At 38.3% G+C, this 25,966-nt stretch overlaps 1 protein-coding gene across 1 annotated transcript in view; it reads left to right on the top strand.

Moving 5' to 3' along the window:
* TENM3 (teneurin transmembrane protein 3) overlaps positions 1-25,966 on the top strand; it is a 1,292,929-nt gene that overhangs the window by 1,190,394 nt on the left and 76,569 nt on the right. The window contains exons 18-24 of the mRNA XM_063402168.1: positions 8,180-8,302; positions 12,082-12,296; positions 18,884-19,094; positions 19,627-19,728; positions 19,870-20,064; positions 21,396-21,596; positions 24,503-24,688. Of these exons, the coding sequence (XP_063258238.1) occupies positions 8,180-8,302; positions 12,082-12,296; positions 18,884-19,094; positions 19,627-19,728; positions 19,870-20,064; positions 21,396-21,596; positions 24,503-24,688 (1,233 nt within the window). The remainder of the gene's footprint in view (positions 1-8,179; positions 8,303-12,081; positions 12,297-18,883; positions 19,095-19,626; positions 19,729-19,869; positions 20,065-21,395; positions 21,597-24,502; positions 24,689-25,966) is intronic.

Genomic DNA, 25,966 nt, shown 5'->3' with positions numbered 1-25,966 from the left:
CATCCAAGGTATCCTATTATCTTAGAAAAAGCAAATGAATGTAAATCACTGACAGTTCATTTGCACATCTTCTGGTCCACTTCAGGTCCTTCAGAATAAAATAGGTTTAGATTCTAATTATGGCTGCAAGAAAAATACATGGAAGATAATTTTAAAAACCACTTCTGTGTTCAAATATTTCATTTTAAAATGTATTGCCAACAGGGAGATTAAATAGAAGATAATCCTTCAACAAGATTGAGCAATAATTGCAATTTGCTTAGTTTAAATTATAATCTTTTTGCATTGCTTTAAATATAGATTATGTTCACTTTTCCTTATGTTCAAGTGTGCATAAAGATTTTTCAATTAATTCTAAGGAACCAATTTTTAAATTATGGTTTGAAAATACCAGCACCCAGAAATACGTATCAGTGGCAGTCCTGGAACATGAGTCCAATAACTTAGCAAGGAACTCATCTTCAAGCACAGCTTCATGAATAATGAGACTTGATTACCATACCTTGTAAAACACCTGGGAGAAGGGAAGAAGGGTGGCCAATATCATTCAGTTCCTCTTGCCAACTTCCCCTATGGTGTTGAGTTCTTTATGTTTGTAGAACATATGCCATAGTCCTTATCCCAGAGGTTTTGGGGAGATGATTTTTTTTTAGAGACAGACAGTGTTTTTTCTGTCTGCTGTCTAGTGTTAATTTTTCGTCTATTGCTATTCTGAGAAAAGCTGGAGGAACACTGGAAGTCCATTTCCCAATTCAGGCAACTTTCTTCTTCTTCCTACTTAAAAGAATCCTCCTACCTGTGAATTCTTATTCTCCTGAAACGCCCTGTGTCACTTCTGGAATTCTTTCCTGCAAAAAGCAAGTTGCCATATTCAGAATGGGGAAGGTCTTGACTTGCTGGCACTTCTGACTAGTGCTCCAGAGCGCTACCTCTTCCATTACTGTGGGACTGCTTCTGTGGATAAAGCCTCCGCTTGTATGTGTATGGTTTTGTTTGTGCATCCTTATGATCTGCATCTGTAATTCTTTCACCTGCACAGCTCACAGGGTGTTTGCTATGCCCTTTGTGTTTCATGTGAACGTTTGTCACTTACAGTACTTTAGAAAAAGTTACAGTTGATCCTGATGAGTTATGATAGAGACAACCTTGAATTTTGACCAGAACAATAAATAAGTTTCTCTGGCTTTTACTGTATATTGCTACTCTTTTCTACAAAGAAAAAAAGTTCTGATATTCACAAGCCCCAACATTGTGTGTGTATTCAAATCTGGTCTAAACTTTGTTTTCTGTTCAAAGATACACTGGATACTAGTCATGCTAATCCCTACTTCCTTTATGAACTACCTGTCCTGTCCTCACAGCATTCAAGTGTGAGAAGAAGGAAAAAAATTCAGACAAGTCCAGTTCTTGCTAAAGGGTAGAACAGCTATAAGAATTGGTTTTATGTTACAATTCTTCTTTTTGCCTCTTATAATTTTGGCAGAAAAGAACTTTGAGATATTGAGCAAGGCAGCAAAATGCAGGTGGTATGCAGTTGAATGCAGCAGGTAGCTGTGAGCCTTCACAGTTCTAGTTCTGCCACTTAGTTACATAAATTATCCATCTTTCACCACCTGCTAATAAAGGACTGATTTCTTTTTGGATGCAAGAGTCTTGGAGAAGGTTTTGAAGTGATAATACAGTGTATTTCTCAAGAACGAGTTCCTTATAAAGATAATGTGAAAAGCACTGAATTACTATTTCTCAAGAAAGGAGCATGTACAACAAATGGGCAGCTTCTTCCTGAAGATTGTTGCAAAATGTTTTACACAGTGTAAACTAGTGATGGGTTTTTTTTCAAGTGTTTGCAGTGAAATGTATTCTTAGTTGCTATTTTAATTATTGAGAGGACATGGAAGAAGGCTTTGTGGGCTGATTACAAACCAAAATAACTAGACTTCACTTACACAGTGATCACAAGACCAACCAAGCTTGAAAAAGCAGTTTTAAGATGGTTCAGAAACCCTCCAGTGAACTTTGTGGTGACAGATGGCAAGATTACCCAATTGGCTGCAACAAATGATAGCATTTTTATGCTAGCATTAAGGCTACTGTCGGTACAAATGCACTCCTTTAATTTGAGCTCTGAATTTTTGAACATCTCAGTCCATTTGGCAGGGGAAGGGGAAAAGAGGAGGGCAAGAGCCCAACTATTGATTTGGTTGTGGCTTTTATGTTTGGGATTTGTTCTTGTGAATTTAGCCATATTCACCAGCACTACGCAAACACACAGACACTGGTACTATGTTCAAGCCAAGAGCAGCCCAGATCTGAGAGAGCTTTCTCATCTCTGATGCCTCTTCTTTCCACTCTATTAGAGGGAATGCACTCCTCACAATGTAGACTATCACCACACTCTAAAGGCTGGCCATGCAGATCATTTGTCCAGTAGCAGTACAAATGCCACGTTAAACAGCTCAGTCCAAAGGTAAATGTTAGCATGACTTCGGCAAATAAAGAACTTTTGGTAGCTGGAGATTACTTTGCAGAATTAGTGTAGGGACTGAAATAATAGAATAGGTAGAAGATTCTGGAATACTAGGTTTAAGATGGTAGGTTTTTTCATAAATTAAATTTAAGTTAAAATTAATTAGAATTAATTAAAATTAGGAGGTTTTTTATTTTAGTTTTAAAAAATAATCATAAGTTAAATAGTTAAAGATGGAAAATATCATAAAAATCATCAAGTCAAACCATCAACCTAGCACCATCACCATGTTCACCATTAAACCATGCCCTGAAGAGCCATATCCATAGAAGAACACTTCCAGGAATGGTGACTTTACTAATTTCCTGGGCAACCTGTTCCGATATTTTACAATCCTTTCCATGAAAACATTTTTTTCCTTAATCCCCATTTTTCCTTAATCTAAACCTCTCCTGGCATATTTTGAGGCCATTTCCTTTTGGCCTGTTACTTGTTATATGGGAGAAGAGATTGACCCTCACCTTACTACAGCTGCTTTCAGGTATATGTGGTGATCATGTGGGTCTCCCTGAACCTCATTTTCTCTGGGCTAAGCTTGTGCTCCAGAGCCTTCACCAGCTTCATTGCCCTTCCCTGGATATGCTTCAGTATCTCAATGTTTTTCATGTAGTGAAAAAAGCTGGACACAGCACCTGATGTGTGGCCTCACCAATGCCAAATATGTAGGGCAATCCCTGCCCTGGTTCTGCTGGCCACACTATTTCTAATACAGGCCTTGATGCCATTGGCTTTCTTGGCTGCCTGGGCACTGCTGGAATCATGTTCAGCTGCTGTCAACCAGCACTTCAAGGTCCTTTTCTGCTGGACATTTTTCCAGCTACTCTTCACTCAGTGTGTAGCACTGCCTAGGGTTGTGACGGAAGTGCAGGAGTCAGCACTTGGCCTTCTTGAACTGCATACAGTTGGCTTTGTCCCACTGATCCAGCCTATCCAGGTCCCTCTGCAGAGCCTTCTCACTCTCCAACAAATCAACATTCCTGCCCAACTTGGTGTCATCTGTCAACTTGCTGAGGGTGCACTTGCTGTGGGGAACACCACTCCTGACTGACCCCGCTGGGTGCAGTTCCATTCACCAGCAGCTCTCTGGGCCTGCCCACCCAGTCAGTTTACACCCAGCCACACCATGGGAGCCGGGTTCTCCAGGAGAATGCTGTGGGAGAAAGTATCAAGAACTTTACTGAAGTCTCAGTAGACAATATCCACAGCCTTTCTCTCCTCCACTAAGTGGGTCAGTTTGTCACAGAAGGAGTCCAGGCTGGTCAGGCAGGACCTGCCTTTTGTAAACCCCTGCTGCCTGTACCTGATCCCATTTGTCCTGTACACTGCATGATGGCACTCAAGGTGATCTGCTCCATGACCTTCCCCACACTGAGGTCAGGCTGACAGGCCTGCAGTTCCCTGGAAGCTTTTTCTGGCTCTTCCCGTACGTAAGTGTCACATTGTCCAACTTCCACTCACCTGGGACCTCCCCTGTTAGCCAGGGCTGCTGGTAAATGACTGGAAGTGGCTTGGTGAGCTCTTCTGCCAGCTCCTCCAATACTCAGGTGAATCCCATCTGGCCCCATGAACATCTATGTGCCTAAGATGCATAGCAGGTCACTAACAATTCCCTTCCTCATTATGTAGCCTTCATTCTACACCCTGTCTCTTGTCTCCCAGATCCAGGGGCTGGATACCTTGATGACAACTGATCCTGTTATTAACAACTGAGGCAACAAAGGCATTAAGTACCTCAGGCTTTTCCTCATCTTTTGTCACTGTTTTTCCAAGAAAGGATGGAGGGGTTTTGCCCTCCTGTTCTTTCTGATGTGTTTTTAAAATCATTGGTTGTCTTTTATAGCAATGGACAGATTAAGGTGGGCTTTGGCCCTCTTAGTTTTCTCCCTGCATGGCCTCATACCTTGTAGTCCTTCTGAGCTGCTGATGCCTTTTTCCAGAGGTGAAAAACTCTCCCTTTCTCCCTGAATTCCATTCAAAGCTCTCTGTTCATCCAGGATCGTAGTTTTCCGCACCAGCCCACCTTTCAGCACAGAAGGATGGCCTACTCCTGTGCTTCCAAGATTTCCTTCTTTAAAGCATATCCAGCCTTCCTGGACTCCTTTTCCCTGGATATTGTCATCTGTTTTTCTGCTTAAAAAGCCATCCTATTCCACAGTGGAAGCAATCATCCCAGTCTTGATACAAGTAAAAGGAGGCTTTTGTTAGGCTTTGTGGGCACTTTTGTAATTTTGACAACCAGTCTTTTCTCCCGTCCCCTGAGAATTCATCTATGCTTGCAGCTGTGGATTATTTGGATTGAGTTGTTGTGATCTGTGACTGCAACCATCACAATCTGCCTACCTTCTGGTTGGAGGCATCTGGCATTCTCACACGAGTCCTTGCTGCCATCAAAGTATTGAAAGTAAGTCATTCCTATGTTGGTATCCCCACAGACTTGGCAGAGTCAGAGCTAGTGACGCTGGGAAGAGTCACTTGGTTTCATTGTCATTATCTACACCAAATAAATTCCAAACTGGTTGGGAATAAACCAGACAGGCAATATGTAATCCAAAAATCATGAAACTTTTTTTCATTAGATTTGGGACAAAAATAGCAGCAGGAAATAAATTTTACTCTAAATGTGCTTTAAGTTTTGCTTTATATATAAAATTCTTTGTTAAAAGAAGTAAACATACTATTTCTCTGAACACAGTAGAAAAAGTGAAGGAGATTGATCTCTTACATCCCGATCCCAAAGCTGGAAGAAGTTCTGCATCCTTTTCTAGCTTGAAGGAAATCAGACAAACAGGTACACCTCCACAGTCTGATTGCATCATTCTCCCTTTGGAAATTCAGAACTAGTTCATACCGTTTGGCTTGAGGGTCTCAGACATGCCACTGAGGTACCAGTGCCAGGTGCTGCTAAGCAGATTCATAGTAACATCAAGAATTTTTATCAAGTGCCTAAATTCCTAATAAAACTGATAAGGACATAAAGTTTGCTTTTATATTGATGGCTACCTGAGAGAAGACAAATTTTGATTGGCAGAATAGTGCCTGAGTTTGTCTTCATCAGTCAATTTAACTATGTTCCTAAAGTTCATTATCTCTAAAGAGATTCTGCCTTGTAGTTTGATACTTTAGCAACAAGCCTGTTCCTTCCATGTTGTTTTCATGTTTGTTCTGAAAGGAGAATTCTCTAAATTCTATAGTACTAGCTCAGAGAGATTACACAGTTGAATTATTTAGTGTATTAGTACACACTGTAAGTTTTTTCATTGGAATTGTCTAGCAACAGTTTTTGTCTGCTTAAAAAATATTCCTACATTCCCAATCTGTGAAACAGCTGCATTTATCCATCTGTTCATTTTCACTAAACATTGTGTATTGAGCTTGTTTCTAGTTCATTGTCAAAGCCAAGAGAGGAATAGTATATTTGAGGGATACAGCTAACACTCCCAGTCTTTGACAATAAACTACAGTGGAACAAAGACCAAGAAAAGGTAGTTGTCACTTACGTTGCAGTTATTGTCGTTATATTGGTGTAATCAATATTGATCCTACAGTCTTTGCCTTTGAAGACTTCAAATTCCAGCTGTTTTGAATTACAAGGAAATGGCTAGAAGGTCATGTGGCTAGAAGGTCAGAAGGAGCTTCCCTTTCTGATCTCCCAGTGCATGAAGAGGCACAGGGCATGTACATAGCACCAGCAGATATTAATGGTATTCTAAGCTCCTGTGTTTCTAGAGCTACAAAATGAATGTCACTTTATTTTTTTTTTCTCCAGATGAACTAATAAAAGGATTAGAAGACAGCAAATTAAGAGAGGTGATTTAGATCTCTGGACTTGAAAACAAGAAATGTACATGGGTTAAAATCATTAAATATTTAGCTGTTTTCAGTCTTTCAGTGCTGCCAGTGAAATGAACAAGTATAACAAATTGTAGAGTTTGACCCTAGGGATTTTACTGAAATATATTAAAACAGATACACTTGTTGAGTGATTAATACATAAATAAGGATTTCAGCTGAGGTTGGGTCAAAATAATAATGGCTAATTCTGGTGATGTGCTACAGATGGTGGTGGTCAGATTTATGGTTTAACGAGAGTTGAGAGGGGATAAAAGAAAGATGTTTTTAGGGTCAAGGAACATTCCACATTATCAGGCTTTGACAGGCAATTTAAGGTCTGGGAAAGAAGCGTAAGAGCCAGAGACTTGGAAAAAAGAGAATATGTCATCTGTAGTGAGCATTTCATTCTTTGAAGTATTCAGTAATGGGTCTTTAGTTGCATTCTGGTTTTTTGTTTTGTTCAGGGTAAGGGGAAGGCTTTAAGACAAAGACCTGGCAGACAACCTCTTAATTCAGCAGTTTTTATTGCCTGGCTAGCTAAACTTCCATTGGTGCCTGTTCATCTTAAGGGTTGCCATGGTCAATACAGAGACATGTAAAGAACAGAGATTAAACCAAATTGGATGAAGAATTTTTAGTCATTTGCATAGTGAGAATGAATAAATTAGTAATGTTGACTATAACAGTAATCTTGCTTCAGAGGGAGAGAAATATCAGAAGCAACAAAGTGCAGTGAATTATCTTCCTTATATTTTTCACTAATAATTAAAATATGTGATTACAGATTTTTTTCCCAGTGTATTTTTATTCCTTAGTAGCACTGAGAGACTATTTTAGCTGCTTTGCAGATAACTGTTGTCATGGAATGAGCAAACCTACGTTACACCAAGCACAAAATAGAGTAATTACAATAAAATGAATTGTGGTGGCATTACAGAGACATTGGAAGAGAAGAAAATTATCCAGAGAGAGCATAAAATTGAATGAGAGTATCACAGTATAGCACTAAGATAGGGGGTTTCTTTCCATATTTTTGGTCTAAAAGTGTAGATGCTGGGTTCATTCCTTAATCCCTCATAATCGAGGTTCCTTAGGTTCCCCCTAACACCATGGAAGGTTGATTCGGGCTCATAATTAACTTAGCTAAACTCTTTAACATGCTATCACCTTTCAAATGAACGTGGTTGTGAGGAGTTAAGTAATTCAGAAACCTAACTTACGCATTACCATTATCAGAGCAAAGTGTCCCAATGTCTCTGCTCATGGCCTTGGCCTTGTTTTGTAGACTAGTGCAGGGAATGGTCATGTAAAAGGAGGTTGTGCAGGGTGCTGTTGACAGCATGAAATGCTCATCTGTTAGGTTAGCCCTGCAACGCCCACAGCACCCTCCTTCCACTCCTATATTTTTTTCTTTTCCCTTTCTGGCTAACCAGGATGGATCCATCTGCTGGGAAAATAATTTATTTTAGTAGGTCGTTTAGAAGTTCACTTAAATTTGTCTCTCCAGAAGGATCAAAAATTAAAAAAAGAGAAAAGAACATAATTACTGCCTATCTTTTTGAACATTGATTTGGGACTGCTAAAATGAGACTGGTGAGCTTTCTGTCAACTGCGTTCACTGAAAGCACTGTATCATTAAAGGACAGTGGTAGCAATTGCTTTGTGCCGTTGCTGAACTATTAGTCTGCAAACGCTTGTTCATGTAATTTAATTTTTTTAATGTATGAGTTGCTATTCCAGTATGAAGCACGGAAAGTCGTTACTTGTGCCATTTGTCATTGTGGTTAAAAGCATCAAATAACCTGTATCCTCTACCACCAGCAATGCATCTGTTTGGCCTCAACTGGCAGTTGCAGCAGACTGAAAATGATACATTTGAGAATGGAAAAGTGAATTCTGATACTTTGCCAACACATCCTGTAACAGTTCCTGCTGGAGACGGTGGTAAGTGAAATGGGCACCATTTTTTTTTCCTTTTGAAACATCTCCTTCCTTTCTCCATGTCTTATTTACATGATCAAATTTTAGCAGTTTTCCTCCAAAACACTATATTTAATGCAAATGCAGGGTGTTTGTAACTAATAGTAATTTTAAATAGATAAACAGGAACAGATAAACAGGAACACACAGTTTCCCCTACCTAGCATGTGAAGAGGCCTATGGATCCTAAGCACTAGTGCTATCTTACTAGGAAAGCTAGCTGTCAAGCAGAATTCCTCATGGGAATTTACATGTGATATTTGATGAAGATAGGAAAGCTTTCATCATATCCAGAGAAGCAGAACATCTGTTTGCTCTAAAATATGTGATAATGGTTGTATTGTTGTTGTGGGGTCCCCAGAGATAGCAGGATGGTGCTGAGGCTGGCTTGGACCATCCTGCCTTAGGGGCCTCATGCTGAACAAAGGGCCACAACAAAGCCAGGGGCCCGAGGTGTCAGGACATGCTGTTTCATAAGGGGGACCTGTTAGCAGGAGTCAATCTTTGGGACTTTCAGCAAGCTCTTAGTAGGTTTTCAACAAAAGATTGTGTTTGTGTGTGTGTTCCATCATAATCACTTTTTCTGAAGTTTTTGCTCCAGACAAGGCACTTTGGGAATAATTTGCATATTTTTGAAGCTTCTGTCTTAGCTAGGCTTAGAAGGCAATTCATGGTCAAGGAGCTTTGTGTGGCATGATGACCTCACTATGGAATATCTTGGATTTTTCTCTACAGAGAAAAATGTTTTGATATTTTCTTCTTTTTTTTTTCTTTTTTTTTTTTTTTTTTTAAATTTCTCGCTGAAATTTGATTGGTCAATTATAATATGTACATTTGTTTTCTCAAAGTCTCTAGCATATAGCGTTGGGTCTGAATCATCCAACCAATATATAAAGCAAGAAAAAACTTTCTTAATTTTGTTGTAAGAGCTTTTAAAATACAAACGACATAAAGGGATTATTTTTTTATCAACCTTTTTCCATGTTGCCCTTTAAGATTCTCAAAACATTTAAGAGCTTGTGCAGTTTCGGCTAGCAGAGGCTTCCAAATCAATAGGTTTTGAATGGAAAACTTGATTTAAATGGTTGATGAATGCAGTGTTTGCTTCATTACACAAAAATCCATTTTCCCATTCACAAGGTACATCTGACCTCCTTACCACTGAGAAGGAGGAAGCTTCTTCCAGCAACTGACATATTGCAGTTTTTTCAAATTATCACAGCTCCAAGTCATAGAAAAGTTATAGCTCAGTTCACTCCTTTTGTCATCTTTATAAGCCTGTGGAACTTCTCCAGTAGGACATTTTCCTCTCATTTCCTTTACCTTTCTGCCTTTTTCTTGTACTTAGTCATTATCACTTCCTGTATTCTTCTTACTTGTTTTGAATGAACAGCAAAAAGCTACTCTGTGGTTAATGAATATTGATGCTGCAGTGACAGCTCATAATCCCATTATCTTCTGCATTCAATAGCCAATATACATTCTTTTCTAAAATATATGGATGATTTTGTAAACATTTTATAAACACTTACTGGGTTTTTTCTCTTTATAATTTTGATTTTTTTTAACAAACTAAGACCTGTTATACACTGTATCAAAAATAAAAGGAAATAACAAGGGCATCAAATACATTTTTCCTTCCTTATGTCCCTAAATGCTGTCCAAGAGAACAGGGTTAATTCCACCCACTTGAAATGCTATCCTCTGCAGAATAGGGTACGTGGTCATTTATCAGCATGCATCAATACTAAACAACAGACAGACCAGAGAGTACACATTTTAAACCACAAAAAAGAAAAACCAGTTAGGCAGAAGGGAAACTGTGATGACTAGATGTGAAATGTGAGGAGCAGGGCCCCTGAGCTATCACATTGGTTACTGAAAACTGTAAGGAAGAATCAATGAAGCCTTGATTTGGATACTTTGCCAGCTGAACAACTTTCAGTACCACCCTTCTCGAGTCCCTTAGTAATGTTCTGATCCTCTGATTTGGATTTGAGAAATTTCAACCACCCTGATAGTAAATGTGAATGAACATGGCATTTCATGTTTTGATTTAAAGCTATGTGTAAGAACTGTTACTGTTTGGAAAATGAAAAGGAAATTATGATAACACGATGAAGATTTTTCTTACCCTCATTGAGATACAACAGGGAACAAAGAATAATTAACACCCTAACCTTAGGGTGACAAACAGCTACTGACAGTTTGAGAGAGCTGTTGGGGTGCTGAAGGGCATGTGGCTACAAAGTAAAACCATCTTTTTTTTGGTGAAGAACATAGGAGTCCATAAGTGTATTATCTGCTGAGTGTTGAACCCCAGAAACAGGCATTCCTGGGAAGCTGGTTAAGGTGTTTGATAAACAGCATTACTCAAGCTGTCTGGCTCATCTTTTCAGTAGTACGAGGCAGCTATTTTTCATTTGAAATGTAGAAATAGGGGAAGTTGCAGATCAATATGGCAAACAAGTGTTTATTGTTTAGTGATTACCAGTCATCAGCGTGTGAATTTATTCAACACAATATGCTTAAATTTGAAGAAAGAAGTAAAAAACAAATGCTTAAATAAACTTAAATAGTGAATACAGATCCATCTTCTAGAATAACACATGACTATTATGAAAGATTAAGTACAAATTTAGAGAGTATTAGACTCATGCTGAAAAGTGTTTAAAAACTGGTTTCTTCAAGATCAGATATTTCACTGTCTCTTCTCAACAGCACTCTGATCAATGTGATAATCCTGTGAGACGTTTTCAGTGCCTGCAATGCCATTGTGACACAGCTCTGATGATAATACAAGTTCCCACTCAAGGCCTCTCAGCAGTGCTTCTGTACCTGTTTAATTCAACAGCAGTCTCGGTTCATCTGGATGCACAAAAAGTGGCGAGGATCAATCTGTGACCTTACCTGGCATTTCAGATTTTAATCTAGGTTTTTTTTTACAGTCTAAATGTTTGCAAAAAGGTTGTGTCAGTTTGTGCTATCAGTTGATGAATAATGTAGAATTTGAACATAAAAGACAAGGCTGAATTGTCAGCTCTTCAGAACACTTGTACGCAAACAAGTGAGCATCACATGAACATGCTTATCACATTCAGATGGATTTACTTCAATCTTTATAATAGACTAGCTGATGAAAAAAATATGAATTGGTAAAAACACAGCAAACTCCAAGACTACAACGACAGTTCCATTTTTCTTTGTATTGCTTCACTCAAGCCCCACCTTTACGTGCCAGCACTCAAATATGGCGTTGTTTGCTTACACAAAACCAAAAATAGGTAACCAGAGCTGTAGCAATTGTTAGTATTGAATAAATGCTCTGATATTTATGATAGAAAAGATTATATTTTTTCTCTTGACAACTTGTGTTCATGTATCTATTATTCTTAAAATCTGTATGATGCATTTTGCTTTTTCTTTTTTTTAATGTGAGACTTTATTGTAAGAAACCCCTGTTAAAATGCTAGTGAAAAAAAGGAATAGTTTAATGTAGATTCTAAACCATTTCTATAATGCTCCTCCTTGGGGATGCTAGAGCATTTTTACTGTGTAGGTATTTGTGGTATGTTTGCCTTTTTATTTCCAAATCATTGAATTCCTGGGATCTTCTATTCAAAAAGATTGTCAGGTAACATTTTTCTGAGGTAATTCTAAATATTTGAAGATATATATGAAGGATGATTGAAAGCCAGAAGGGAACACTAATTTTTGATCTCCTTATTATTCTAACCCATCAGGAAAACTAGGAGGATTTGCACAAGAGAACAACACTATAGATTCTGGAGAACTTGATATAGGCCGAAGAGCGATACAAGAAGTGCCCCCTGGGATATTTTGGAGATCACAACTCTTCATTGATCAGCCACAATTTCTAAAATTCAATATATCCCTTCAGAAAGATGCATTGATTGGAGTATATGGTCGAAAAGGTTTACCACCTTCACACACTCAGGTGAGAGCTGCTTGCATTAAAAGTAGCACATTATTGAAAACCATGATTTTGTATCTTTTGTATCTTTTTTCTCTCTCAGGATTACATTATTTTCCATTTTGCTAATTTTTATTTTTACTGTTTATACTTCATTGACACATGATGACTAGAACATTTGTAATACTCTGTGTTGGGATCTAGAAACAGGGTACAGGGTATTCTTAATTATGAGCTGTTCTATTGCCTGATTAATGGTGCTTCAGATATGGAGTTGTTTCATGCAGAATTTATAGGTACTTTTTTTATTCTTTGATATGTGCACATATCTTTAAAAACCTAAGGAAACTAATATAGAATCTTATGGCCACACATAAGATGGAATGAAGGTTCCTACAAATAGCACATTAACCAAATTTTCAAACAAGACAATCAAATACTACAGTATTTACAGCTTGGTGTCTCACTAAATAAAAAACATAAATGAAAAAGTATATAATATGTATCTACAAAGATACAGTGAACTGGGGTTGTAAAAGTGGCAGTCTTCACTAGGCATCCAGTGTCTTGAAACTTTGTTTTAAAGTGTCCCAGAGGATTTATTCTATTCCTCCCCTCAGAAGATTTCTAATGACACCTTTTGTCGCATATAGTCACGCTTCCTAGTAACAAAAAACTGACTTTTTATAGAGTAATAGAACAGTTAAAGTATAAAAGAATGAACAGTCTTCTGAATTGGCAGGAGAAACAGAGAATCAGTGCCTCAGATGGTATTTTAGCATCAATTGTATTTGTATTATTTGAAAGATTTAATACCCTCCAATATTAGATTTCTTTCAGCACAATATTTGTCCAAGTGCTGGATCAGATCCATTTTTCCACCTGGATTGGTATTTTAACCCATTTTCTTCTACCAATTTGGAGAAACATCTTAGTGACTTTTTTTTGAGTGTATGGATTTGTGGTGGACACAAATCTAAGTATAGCTACCCAATGGTATAATTGTATCAAAGCTTGACTGATTACATTTGATACACAGTTGTAACAGCAAATCCAGAGCTGCAAAATTCATATATTTTAATTCAGTCCAATTTTTAATTTTTTTTTATTTTCATGCTACTGCGCTATTTAAGTTTGTTTGTTTGTTTGTTTTTATTCAGGCATAACTTAAAATATGCACAATATAGAAATATATTACTAATATCTTAATAATTATTACACCTACTTAACAGTCACAAACCACAAAGGAAGGGTCAGCAAAGCAGCTAAAGTCAAGGAATGTTACATTAACTTCATTTTGTAGTTTAGTTTCCATTAAAGTACAAACACTTTACTGAATGCAGGAAGTGCACTCATGTTTACGTAAAAGTCTGACCTACATAATAATGATTAGATATATTTTCTTCATACCTTCACATAGGAACACCTACCCTCAGGCTGGCAACAACCACACAAAATTCTAGCGTAAAGAAAATTGATTCAGAAAGTTATCAGCCATTTGAAATAGGGGGTTGGAATACAAATGCCATCTCAGTGATAACAATAATAACAGGAGTTAGGGGAATACATGTGTGGCAAGAATGAATAAAACTGAAGAGGCTGATCTAGACTGCATTTACGTAAGAAGTTATGCAAGTATGCCCATTAAAAAATGATCTTTACTTGATTTCTTATCCTGTTAAAAGGTTGAAATAAGAATGCGCTTTATCCAAAAACAGACATGACTAAATCTGTTTCCTGTCCTCCATGTTACACAGACACCAAGTCCTTACTAATGTTTAAGTATGCTGCAACAGAAGGAATCATATGTGAGTCCTGCTTGACATTTTGGATATACTGTTCCCAGGATAGGTCAAGCTCTCTTGTCCTATTTTGGCCTGGTATATAATCTGAGTAGTTTTTACAAACCATTGACTGACACTTGATACATTGAAAAATTAGGCATGCTTACTTATCAGTGCCCTAGTGAACTTCCAAGGCTGCTAAAGCTTCCCAAGGGTACAGGTTTATCAGAATGTTTATATGGTCTTGAACCCAATGATGTCCCATTTAAGTGCCTGAGATAAAGCATGTATGTAATCTCCTAAAAATGCCATTTCAGTAAGCAGTTGGGGTTTTATTTGTGACCATGCTCCTTCATGTGGGGAAAAAAGTGGAGTGAAATATATCTTGACAGTTTAGGCCTCTCTCTGACAAAGTCCTAACACAGGACTTCGATATACATATTTACGTTTATATACATTTGTATACATTTATATACATTTATTACATTTATTATATATACATATATATATACACATTATATACATTTAAATATATACATATTTAACTAAAGTAAGATGTAGTAAATACATATTTAACTGAAGTAACTTATGTAAAGAAAATAAGGTATTTTGGCAAAAAGACATCTAATGAAATAGAACACTGAGGGGATTACAAGCATAAGTCCATTTATTGCTTTCTTATTTCCCCTAACTCTGGTTGTCTGGTACTGACAAAATTTCCTAACTGCAAGCTGGGCATAGGTAACAGGGACAGACTAACAGCTGATGTTTGGCTTCCCTGCATCCTTCCATTCCACTTCCATCCTTCACTTCCATCCTGTCCATGAGACAAGGCAGCTCACTCATGTGGCTGCAAGTGTTACAGGAACATAGCAGACAAACACATGAATCCCCATGCTGAGTTTGGTCAAAGGCCCATCTAGCCTTCTGTCTGTGATGGGGGCCATGAGCAGGCCAGAGATTAATAAAGCAGCGTGATAGCACTGTAGTTATTCTTCCCTCAATATACTTTTGGCCTCCAGAGTTTTAAGGCTGAAGGACTTTGCTGAGTCAAAGATGCTGTCTGTGATTTGCCAACAAATCTTTGATAGATTATTTTTTCCTGTGAATTTGCATAGTCACCTTTGAATCTATGGAAGCTTTTAGCATCGGTGACATTTGTAGCAGGGCTTAACTACGCATCTCACACTGTATTCCTCAGTGTGTTTTGAGACTGTAGCTTTTGTTTGACATACAGTTTGGTAGTGTTTTGGAAGAAGCAGGCAAGAATTTCTCATTTATTTCTTCTCCATGCCACCTTTGATTTATGGATCTCTAGTATAATCATTGAGTTGTATTTTTTCCAGTTTGTTTTGTCATTCTTTTTATGAAAGCTTTGTCAGTCCTTTGGTCATCCTTTTCTGAATGTTCTCCAGTTTTAATGCAGCCTTTTCAAAGTGTGGAGACCAGAACAGCACAGAACATAAGAGGCGTTTAACTGTGATGGTTTCATTCAGTGCCTTAATGATGTCCGCTATTTTTAAATAATCAACCTCATATTTCCATAGTCTGTCTACCATAGCTCAAAGATCTCATCCTGTAATGACAAAAGTTGGCTCAGAGCCCACCTCTGGATGTGTAAAGCTGGGCTTGTTTCATGAGGACTTTGAAAAGTAGGATCTCACTCACACATATCACTTCATGTCTGTGTCTCTTGAATGCTATCTGCCCTTATCTTCTAGTCACAGAATGACAAGTGCTAATAACAAAATTTATGCAAATGAGCAACTGCTGCTTGTTTCTCGAACGTCAGTATTTGAATTTTCAGATCTTACGTTAAATCGTAGAGAACTCATTACTTCCTGCACTCTGCCAGCATTTGTAAAGTTGCCTTGTCACCTGTCCTTCTCCAATATCTTTGCTCATATGCCTGTGATACCTACATATGTAACCTTATAGCACAATTTTATTTAGCTCCCTCCTTACACCTTTGGTATTTCTACCAATGTCTGCCTTCTCTCCACCGTCACCTCTGACTGAAATGCAAAACTTGGCTTTTACATTTGCCACCTTGTTCTCCACTTCTCTCCTGTACCCTCTGCCTGTTTATCCACCTCTTTTTTGTACCCAGTTAAAACCTGACAGCAGGTAAGAGGACACTGTAGTCAATATCTGTCCCTAACTGTACAACCTCTGGTGCCAATTATCCTACCATTGCAGGAAACATAATAAAAGTGTGATAGAAAAAAGCTTGGGAGAGATCTCAAGAAGTCTTAGTTTACACCCTTGTCTTGTAATAGGATGAACTATATGTATAATACTCCTATCAATCATTTAGAATTCTCGTATTAAACAATAACAGAATGCACAAAATTTAACTCTTCTTTTGTCCCATAATCCAAAATAATAGGGATATGGCATATAGGAAATGGTTTTGATGTATCGTATTCAGGACAGAATTTTTGGTTGCTTTGCTGTATTCTCTTTAGGTGCCAAAATTAGTCTCAAGCACAGCTATTTGTGTGTCACAGACTGACCTGAGATGCATAGTTCTCTTTCTGGGGAATCATAAATAAATCAACCAGAAATAATTGACGGTGGCTGTCCATTCAAAACCCAATCAATGCAAGCCTGAAAGTCTTTGTGACACTTTCTAAAAATGTCAGTTCCACTGCAGCCAGAGAATCAATATGTTTATTTGAAGAGATTTTTAAGAATAAAAAAATAGACTTTGGTTTAAAGCAAAACTGTATGGAATGGTAGGGCAAATCATCACATTTAGACTCACTATAAAGGAAATTATTTTATCCTTGTAGGAGGAAAATAAAATTGGTATGGTTTTGCTTATGACAATAATTGTTTTTCCAGTCTGTTTTTATTGCCATGTCCCAAATATAAAAAAAGCAGCCTTTAAAAGGGTTAGTTAAGATAAATTATTGGTTTTTTGCTGGGGGACAGAATGAAAAGTAAATTCCCTTCTGTATGGCTTTTTAAGTGAAGTCTAAAATGGTGTTCTGATAACAGCATATGTCCTTATTACATTACAAATACAAAATCGTGAATTGTACTGTGCTTGTCAGTCATTAATGGCCAATCAAGTGGTGTAACCATTGTTCCTGTATCAAAAACACAGTTTTAATCTGAAATTATCCTTCTACAAAAGTGGTCTCTTGCCATATACAAATTACAAAGTCACAACTAATGTCTATGAATGACCTGTAAAACTCAGAGCTCTCTGAGCCTACCCATTTTAAAAATATTAAAACCACCAGAGAGGCAGGAGTGAAAAAAAAGCCAAAATTGTTTTTCTCTCTCTCACAAAATAAGATAAATATTTAATTCTCTGACAAATGAGAGTGCTGAATGGTTTTGAATAATTGCTCTCCCCAAACGCTCGCATTCGTTTCCATGTGGCGCAGCACACACAAAGCTGCTGAGGCACCGGCTTCTGCGCATCCTAATCACATTATGTTCTACTCTGCTCATTCAGACATAGCTCGGAAAGTGTCTTGGGTGTTAGTAGAGTTGTATTAACTACGCACTTCCTTCACATCCTGGCTGGTGGGAAGATGGTTCTAATTACTGGGGAGGAGCAATCTTACAATACCAGTGAATTTTGGCCGGCAGTTTCAAGAAGAGAACATAAGTACTCTAAACTCTTGTTCCAGGACAAAGGCTGTCGTGTTCTCTTTTGTCCCAGAAGCAATTTTTGAAGGTCACAAGGCAGGGTGTAAAATCACTGATCCTCTGGTGCTGGAAGCTGATCTTATCCCAGCTCAGGTGAATCAGTGGTTCCACATGCTGGCCTCTACTTTAATAGGCCCTGGAAGTAATTGCATTTGAGAGAGATCTTCAATGTGTGGAAAGATTGAAAGTTTGTGTGGTACAGTTCACTTCATATGATAAACATATGTCACAGTAGAAGTGAGACTTTGAACAGTCTTAGTAAGAGCAGAGACCCTCTACCACAAGCAAGAATGCTCCTCAATTTTCCTACCTTTTAATTTTGCTCTATATGTATTGATCTTTGCATGTTCAACATGCAGAAGACAACTTTCAGGCCATGAGAACAGGCTCCAGATAGTGTAAAATCAGTGTAGGGCCTGGAGCAGTTTTAGCCCTCCAGGTGCTGTTAGCCCTAGTTAGGGTGCATAAATATGCATAACATGCATAAAAACTTGTGCTGTGAGTTTGCTTGTTTTAAAAGCTGAGATGCTGCTACATTTTTCCAAGCCCCATGATAGTTTTTAAAATACAGTGCTGTCCATTGACGTGAGGTACCATGGGGCTTGGTCAGTTTGTCATTTTTGATAGTTGCGAGGTTTTCCACTTTCCATCTCCTGTGCTGAGCTTCTGTGATGAGAAGTAAAGCTCTTGCTCTCCTTCCTCCAGAATTCCAGACTGTACAAAAGGGGGTTGAACAGTTAATATTTCATCTGAAATTAAATGAAGAAAAGTAGATTATTGGTATTGGCTATTAGGATATTAGGAGATATATATTGGATATTAGCCCATATGTATGTAACACAGTTTGGAAGTTAGCTCTCATCTGTAATTAAGGTGCCAGTCATGACTGCAGACTCATGTCAACTGCTATTTTCTTCCCCCAGTGTATGTAATGGGTTTATTGGCCACTTTCTACTGCAAAAGTCATTCTAATAAGCATGAGAACTAGCAGCTAATTTTGTTTGAATGCTTAGCACGGAGCAAAGAAATAAGAAAGGGTTGGTTTCAGCTCCTGCTTCCCTGCTCCAAAAGGAAACTCTTGGTCTAAGTGTAAGCATATTGTCAGGGTGGTGCCGTGGTCATTCCGTAGCCTGTCAAGCCCCCGTGTGTGTTTTGTTGCAGTATGACTTTGTGGAGCTCCTGGATGGCAGCCGGCTGATTGCAAGGGAGCAACGCAACCTGCTGGAGTCGGAGCGAGCTGGACGGCAGGCGAGGTCTGTCAGTCTCCACGAGGCAGGTTTTATCCAGTATTTGGATTCTGGCATCTGGCACCTGGCCTTTTATAATGATGGGAAAAACGCAGAGCAGGTGTCTTTTAATACCATAATTATAGGTAAGCACAATCTTTAAAGCTCTTACCAAATGCTAGCTTGGGGTCAGGTTTTTTAGGACTTCATAGATAGGTTTTCTTAGTTAAATGATCTGACCTTTTTTTTTTTTTTGCAGGTTTTCCATTTATGTGTTTCTTTTGCTACTCAGAATAAAACACAGAGTATACATTTAAATTTTTTGATCTAAGGCCTAAGAGTTTTAATTTCTTAGTCTAAGGTATAAGTACATGTAGTAAAACAGTACTTGACAGGAGGATGCTGTTTTGAAGTATTTATTAAATGGCACAGGACTAGATATTAAGTATGGAGCTCATATAGTTTTACACTTACAATTTTTAGCATTTTTGTTGAAATATAATGTCTTAAGATACTGGGGGCATCAGTAGTAGAAAATCACAGCTATTTGTGCTCTTCAAACAGAACAAATGTAAACACCTCTCGGCGGAAGACCAAGCTGTCAGTTAGTAGTGGCTCAAATGACAGGTACTTCATGCAGTGGGCACCTGTGAATTATCCTCCTCTTCTTCCTTTTAGAGTCTGTGGTGGAATGCCCCCGAAATTGCCATGGTAACGGTGAATGTGTTTCTGGATCCTGCCATTGTTTTCCTGGGTTTCTGGGCCCCGACTGTTCGAGAGGTAAATCAACCCAATGCTTTTCTCAAGTCAGTTTAAGTGAGCATGAAGATACATCAGAGAAGCAACATCTCAGATGTGCTTCTTTATAAAGCTGTGGTGAAGATCTCTGTTTTGATTGCTGTGCTGTGTTCTGTTTCACAGCAGCCTGCCCGGTGCTGTGCAGTGGCAATGGGCAGTACTCCAAAGGACGCTGCCTGTGCTACAGTGGCTGGAAGGGCACCGAGTGTGACGTGCCTACGAGTCAGTGCATCGACCCTCAGTGTGGGGGACGGGGCATTTGCATCATGGGCTCTTGTGCCTGCAACTCTGGCTACAAAGGAGAAAACTGTGAAGAAGGTAAATGAGTAAATATTTATGCCAGCACCAGCTGTTGTTGGTCAGGTTAACAGCTGGCAGGCACACCCAGCTCTATAAATTTTTCTAGATTTAGATTTTATGCACTAACCCTGTTTTTCAAAAATCGTTTTTACAATACTAAAAATCAGGCTTTGGAATCACTAGTATCACTGAATTCAACAGAATTATTGTACTCTGTTTGTTCTGAAGTAAGCAGTGGGAAAATTCAAAGTAACCTGCATGTTACGTTTTTGCTTGCCAGTATATTTGGGTTTTGTCTGGCTGAAGTCAGCTAAGAAGAAAGCACATGAAACACATATGTAGGAATTCTTACTGAATTTTCCAAGTATAAAGTAATCATTAATTTATTGAATTTATTAGTAGTCTTTTCCACTGACCAGACTGTGGAAAGTGCTGATTTGAATGCATGGGGGAAAAATGATGCATTATTCTTGTATTCCAGAGATGTGCATAATAATATTCATTCTGGTGTGCTGCAAAATGTTCTTCATTTTCCATTCTATTTTTTTTAGGGAGTAAAATGTGCTATTTTCTTCCCCAATCAAATTGATTTTATTGATCTCCACACACAAAGTAATGCAATTAAGTCTCTGGAATTAAATTTTCAGACCATTGGCCCTACAAGTGTAACATTTTATTGAGTCAAATTGCTAAATTAAATCTCATCATCTAAAGCCTAAGTGAATTAAGACAGACAGTATGCAACTCATTCATTTCTGAAACAATTTGGGGCTCCTATAGAGCTGTCAAAACTATACTCTAGTGGATTGGGTCACTTGTACCAGAGAATAGTGCTGCAGAGAATCCAACACCTAGAATATTTTGATTAGGCAAAGTCAAGATCAGTTACCCAAGACCCAAAGCCAATCTTGCTGTAATTCAGAAAAATCAGCAAACCTTGAAAGATGCCCCATAATTCAGTGGTAACCTGTAATTGTCTTGATGTCAGTTATGTGCAGGCACAAGATTTTCAGGATCAGAAAGTGGTGTGAAAGGGAGGCATTCTTGGAAGGTAAATTGCAGCTATGCAAGAAGTTATGACAAAGAATGATTTACCTTATAGCCAGAGAAGGGAGGCTGGCACAAAGAGCTCTTAGTCCACTTAGTATTTTCCTCATTCATTGCAATGAAAGAAAGGTGAACTTCTCAGCTTCAGCCTGCTAATGTTTACTTCCAAGATAGGTGCAATGCTGCCTATTTTGTAAGGTCTTGGAAGGTGAATTAACCCCCAAAGTGCCATTAGCATGTGTGGGTTAATTACTGTTGTTAGGATGGACAGGTTTAAGCTGATCTTTCTCATCTGCCTGCAGCGGATTGCTTGGACCCAGCCTGCTCCAGCCATGGTGTGTGCATCCACGGTGAGTGCCACTGCAACCCGGGCTGGGGTGGCAACAACTGTGAAATCCTGAAGACAATGTGCTCTGACCAGTGCTCTGGTCATGGCACCTACCTTCAAGAGAGTGGTAGCTGCACCTGTGACCCCAACTGGACAGGTCCAGATTGCTCCAATGGTAAGAGTTAAAAGCACTGGCATTTTATAAAATGTTGACGTCTTGAATAGCAGCATTTTAATGACATTATTGTGTTAGGACTTGACCTGCTGGGCTGATTGATCTCTTTGAGTTTGACTTCAGCATGAACTGTAAATTGATTCAAAGGTTCAAAATAATTGATGAGGTTGAAGGATTTGAAAATCAATGTATTTGTATCTTTTAGCTGCCTTCATCTGGTAACTTCAGGTATTTCACAAACAAGTTCAAAATATTCTTTGCATTATATGGGTATTTCTTAATACATCTACTTAAAGACTTAAAACTACACTAGTCAGGAACATTCACGTTTTAAGAATCTCTCCAGCTAATTTGAGGTAATTTTCCTGAAAAACAGATAGCATTCAAATTTTAAGGCAAAGGGAATGCAAGAATGAGTCTTAAACAGCTTTCAAGGCAGGATGCAGGCTGCCAGGGTGGAAGGAGTTGGTAGGAGGAAAGAAGCAGAGTAATTTCTTGAAGCATGGAACTTATTAAAAGCATGGAGCTTATTAAAACCATAGTCTGAGCTTAGAAGCAAAAGGAGAAAACTAGAGGTACTAGCACAGAGAGCAGAACCTAAATATTTATGAAGTATGACAGCATCTTTTTGACAAATATAAGTTTTTAGAATCTTGTTTGGTAGCCACATATCAAAAAAGAAGTCATGTCTAACTGTGAGACATGTATTTGTCTAAAGCAGTTCATCTAAGAATTCAGACGTTTTGTTAATGAAAAGTGAACACATGGGCTAGCTGGGTTTATGCCAGCTTATGAATAAATATAACTTTTTCATGAGGAACCATCTTTTTAAAACAAATGTACTTCCTGACCAGGATCTGTGATACTTCATAATGGTTTATGCATACGAGAGTGATAGAGTTCCAAACATGCAAGAAAAAGTGACAAAGAGAAGAAAATGTTGTCTTCTGTGGAATGTTTAGAAGAAAAAAGTCCTATTCTGTTTCTAGCATTAAAAATGGCTATTTGTATTAGACCCTGTCTAGTTCTTAGGCAAAACATGGATTCCCTGTTTACTGACACGTCCTCTATGCTTCTTTTGATGACCAGTTATGCTCCATCTTTTACTTGCGTTTCATGGAATAATTTGTCATTAAAATAACATAAAATGTTTCTGATTTCAAATATCTCAATATCTTCAGAAAAGAATGTTTATAAAAGCATGCAGAGATTATTTGCTAAAGCTGTGCAAAATGACCTTCAGTGGAGTACACTAAAAAAGTAAATCTTACCCATAAACATGTTGTTAAGCTGTTAGATGAAGAAAAGAATGAGTTATTTCCATCAGAGGGCTTTATAGGTTTGGAATCAGCAGAGCTTTCCTCTATCTTCATCAGCAGTTTGTCCGTTAATTAGCCCTTCAATTCCACTTCAATTAAATTAACTCTAATTAATAAATTCATTACAAAGATTGACGCACCTTGCTCAAAGCTAGTGTGCTAAAAGCTGATAAACACCTTAACCCTAATGAAAAATTGATTAGATTGAAGAGAAATAAACCTTTCTTTCTCAGAGCTGCAGTGATGTTTTGTGACTCTGAAGTTAATCAAACCATCTTGCATCTTTTAATCAAAAATTTAATTCAAAGTAGATATAAAATGCTATATAGTTGGTGGGGGGGAAAGGAGGGGGAAATTACAGCTGTCTTTTTCCATAAAGGTTTTGGGCTGTTTCTTATGGGAAACGTCACAGCTCCTTGATACTGTGTTTAATGTTCCACAGCACTTTGAGACAGCAGGGAGAAAAACACTGTTGATCAAGAATCTGGAAACCTTTCTTGCACTGAATGCAAGTTTCTTTTGCTGTTAAAAATAATTTTGATCTTTTATCACTGAACTACTTGATGTCTTTTAAAGAAAAAAAAACACCTAAATGTAGCATTTCTATGAACCATACATGGCTACAGTTAGCTGTATTGCCAAAGAAACTAAACAAGTCCCTCAGGCTGTATTGTATCTCTTTGTTTTTCTGTTTTCTGCTTAGCAGAAGTAAAGTTTTCTGGAGTCTGACTAAATGAACCAAAACAGTAAATGCAAAATCTGGCAGTGTAAATTATCATCTGATATTAGCTGAGACTTAATATGTGTTGTAGGGCCTTTGACTACCTTCGGCTGTTAACATATTTTTCAATTACTCTCTCAGATACAAGATCCTGTTACTATATGTAAATGACAAGTTAAATTGTTGTATGTTGATTTATTTTTTTAACAAAGTATTATTGAAACCAGACTGTTCATAGCTGTCATTGATACAAATTTACTGAAAGTAAAAGAGTAAAATGATCTTTTATACTTTGCAGATGTGTCAGTGTGTCAGCACAGTGCTAATTTGTCTCTCTAAGGCTGATTCTTTATAATGAAAAATGTGTCAGAAATGGCACATTTTAACTTTGAAAGAAGCAGGGAGAAGAGTATGGAGGGTAAACCTTGCTAATTGGAACTTTGTCGTATTAGATTTTCACTCACAACAGACAATGATCCAGGTATATGTTACATTTCATCACTGAGTACCGTGTAACTTGTGGTAGGTCTGAGTGCCATATAATCTAAGACAAAAAAGGTTACTCTTACGACATATGTGACCACAAAGAAGCGTGCTTGAATATTACTGCAAGCTAGCAAAAGAGCTGTGAACATTTAAACATCACCAAAGTCTGGCAGCTAACTAAAAGAACATTAGCAAAGAGATAAAACTGTGCTCTCTGTTCTGTTGAATCTTACATGAAAATGTCTTTCCCAGTAAATTCTTTTGCTTTAACTTTCAAAGATTTTGCCTTTCTTACTCTTCACATGTTGCATTAACATTTAGCGCCTCTAATCAGTGTATTCCCTCTCTCCCCTGTGCTCGGTGGCTCCGTTTCCCTGCAGAGATCTGCTCGGCGGACTGCGGCACGCACGGCGTGTGCATGGGCGGCACGTGTCGCTGCGAGGAGGGCTGGACGGGCGCAGCCTGCAACCAGCGGGCCTGCCACCCCCGCTGCGCCGAGCACGGCACCTGTAAGGACGGCAAGTGTGAATGTAGCCAGGGATGGAACGGAGAGCACTGTACCATTGGTAGGCTGCCTGTGCTTTACCCTGCCCTCGCTGCAAAATTCAAACCGCCGGCGCTGCTGGCCGCCTCTGAGTGAGAAGTGTATTGCTTTGAAGAGTGTTTCTTCAAACAGAATATTTGCATGTGTCAGTCTGTGAAAAAGAGTTGATATCTTAAGAAAGGAAATGGTTATATAATGGCTGGTCAGTTCTTCGTACCTAGTTCACCATGAAAAGAAGGTGGAAGAATTTCTTCTTCAATCTTTTCCCTTTAACTGCCTTTTACTTTTATTTTGAACGGTAAATATACTATTTGATTTGTGTTTTTCTATTTTTATGTGATAGCTTTATGTCCTTTGGAAATGAAGCTTCTTATTGTTTTTCTTCCTTTTTTTCTCTTTTAAGGAGAAGAAGCATTAAAAAGTGACTTGCCTACATAAAAATGTCACTTCCACCATGTAATAAATGTGATCTAACTGCCCAAAATTATCTTCTTGTCAACATAATGTTCTATTTTAGAGTACTGTCAAATTTCTTACATGTTAATAAGGTAACAGCAGTTTAATACAGCTGATTGTGAGGAAGCCATCCTTATTACAGCTTCTGTGTTTCTGTTACCAAGTTATTTCTAGTGGCTGAAAACCTTTGGAAGTTATTATAAAATCTTCAGTGGAGCTTTTCTTACCCAGTTATTTACAGTCCATATGTCCCATGTGGAGCAGGATATCCTTCTCCACTACACAGGCTTTGACAGTGAGCTAGCATGAGAAATCATGCATGTAAATAGGAGGACTAAGAAAACGAGGAGATGTAGTGCTAGGAAATTCCCTTCCACACTAATTCCCCCTTGTGCAAGATGCTACAGGTCTGTAACAGTGGAGTGGAGTCCCATCCAAACAATTTTTATCTCAGCAGAAGCACAGAGAAACTCCTGCATGGCAACAGGTAGGGAGCACAGGCAAAGGAGCTGGCAGTGGTGTACATGTAAGAGATGACTGCTTTGTGCTTTGGTGAGTGGAGAGCTTTGCATGAAGCTCATTAAAGGCTGCAACAGGAGTAACCACATGACTGAAGTATGTATGGGGCACATCTCCCAAGTACGAGAAGCATCATGGCTAAGCACTTTGAAATTGATTGAATTGGCAACAAACGAGGTAGCCACAGGTCAGACAAAGGCAAGCGTAACCCTGAGTGATGAGGAAATCATGGATAATCTGAATAATCAAAAAAAAGTCCAATAAGTAAAAAACTCCACGTAGTTCTATGTTTGGATAGATGGAGGAGAGATGATTAAAAGAGGTG

Source organism: Prinia subflava, chromosome 7 (assembly GCF_021018805.1).
Source record: "Prinia subflava isolate CZ2003 ecotype Zambia chromosome 7, Cam_Psub_1.2, whole genome shotgun sequence".
NCBI classification, from domain to species: Eukaryota; Metazoa; Chordata; class Aves; order Passeriformes; family Cisticolidae; genus Prinia; species Prinia subflava.
The sequence above is the reverse complement of the archived record's forward strand: the minus strand, read 5'-3'. Positions and strand labels throughout refer to the sequence as shown.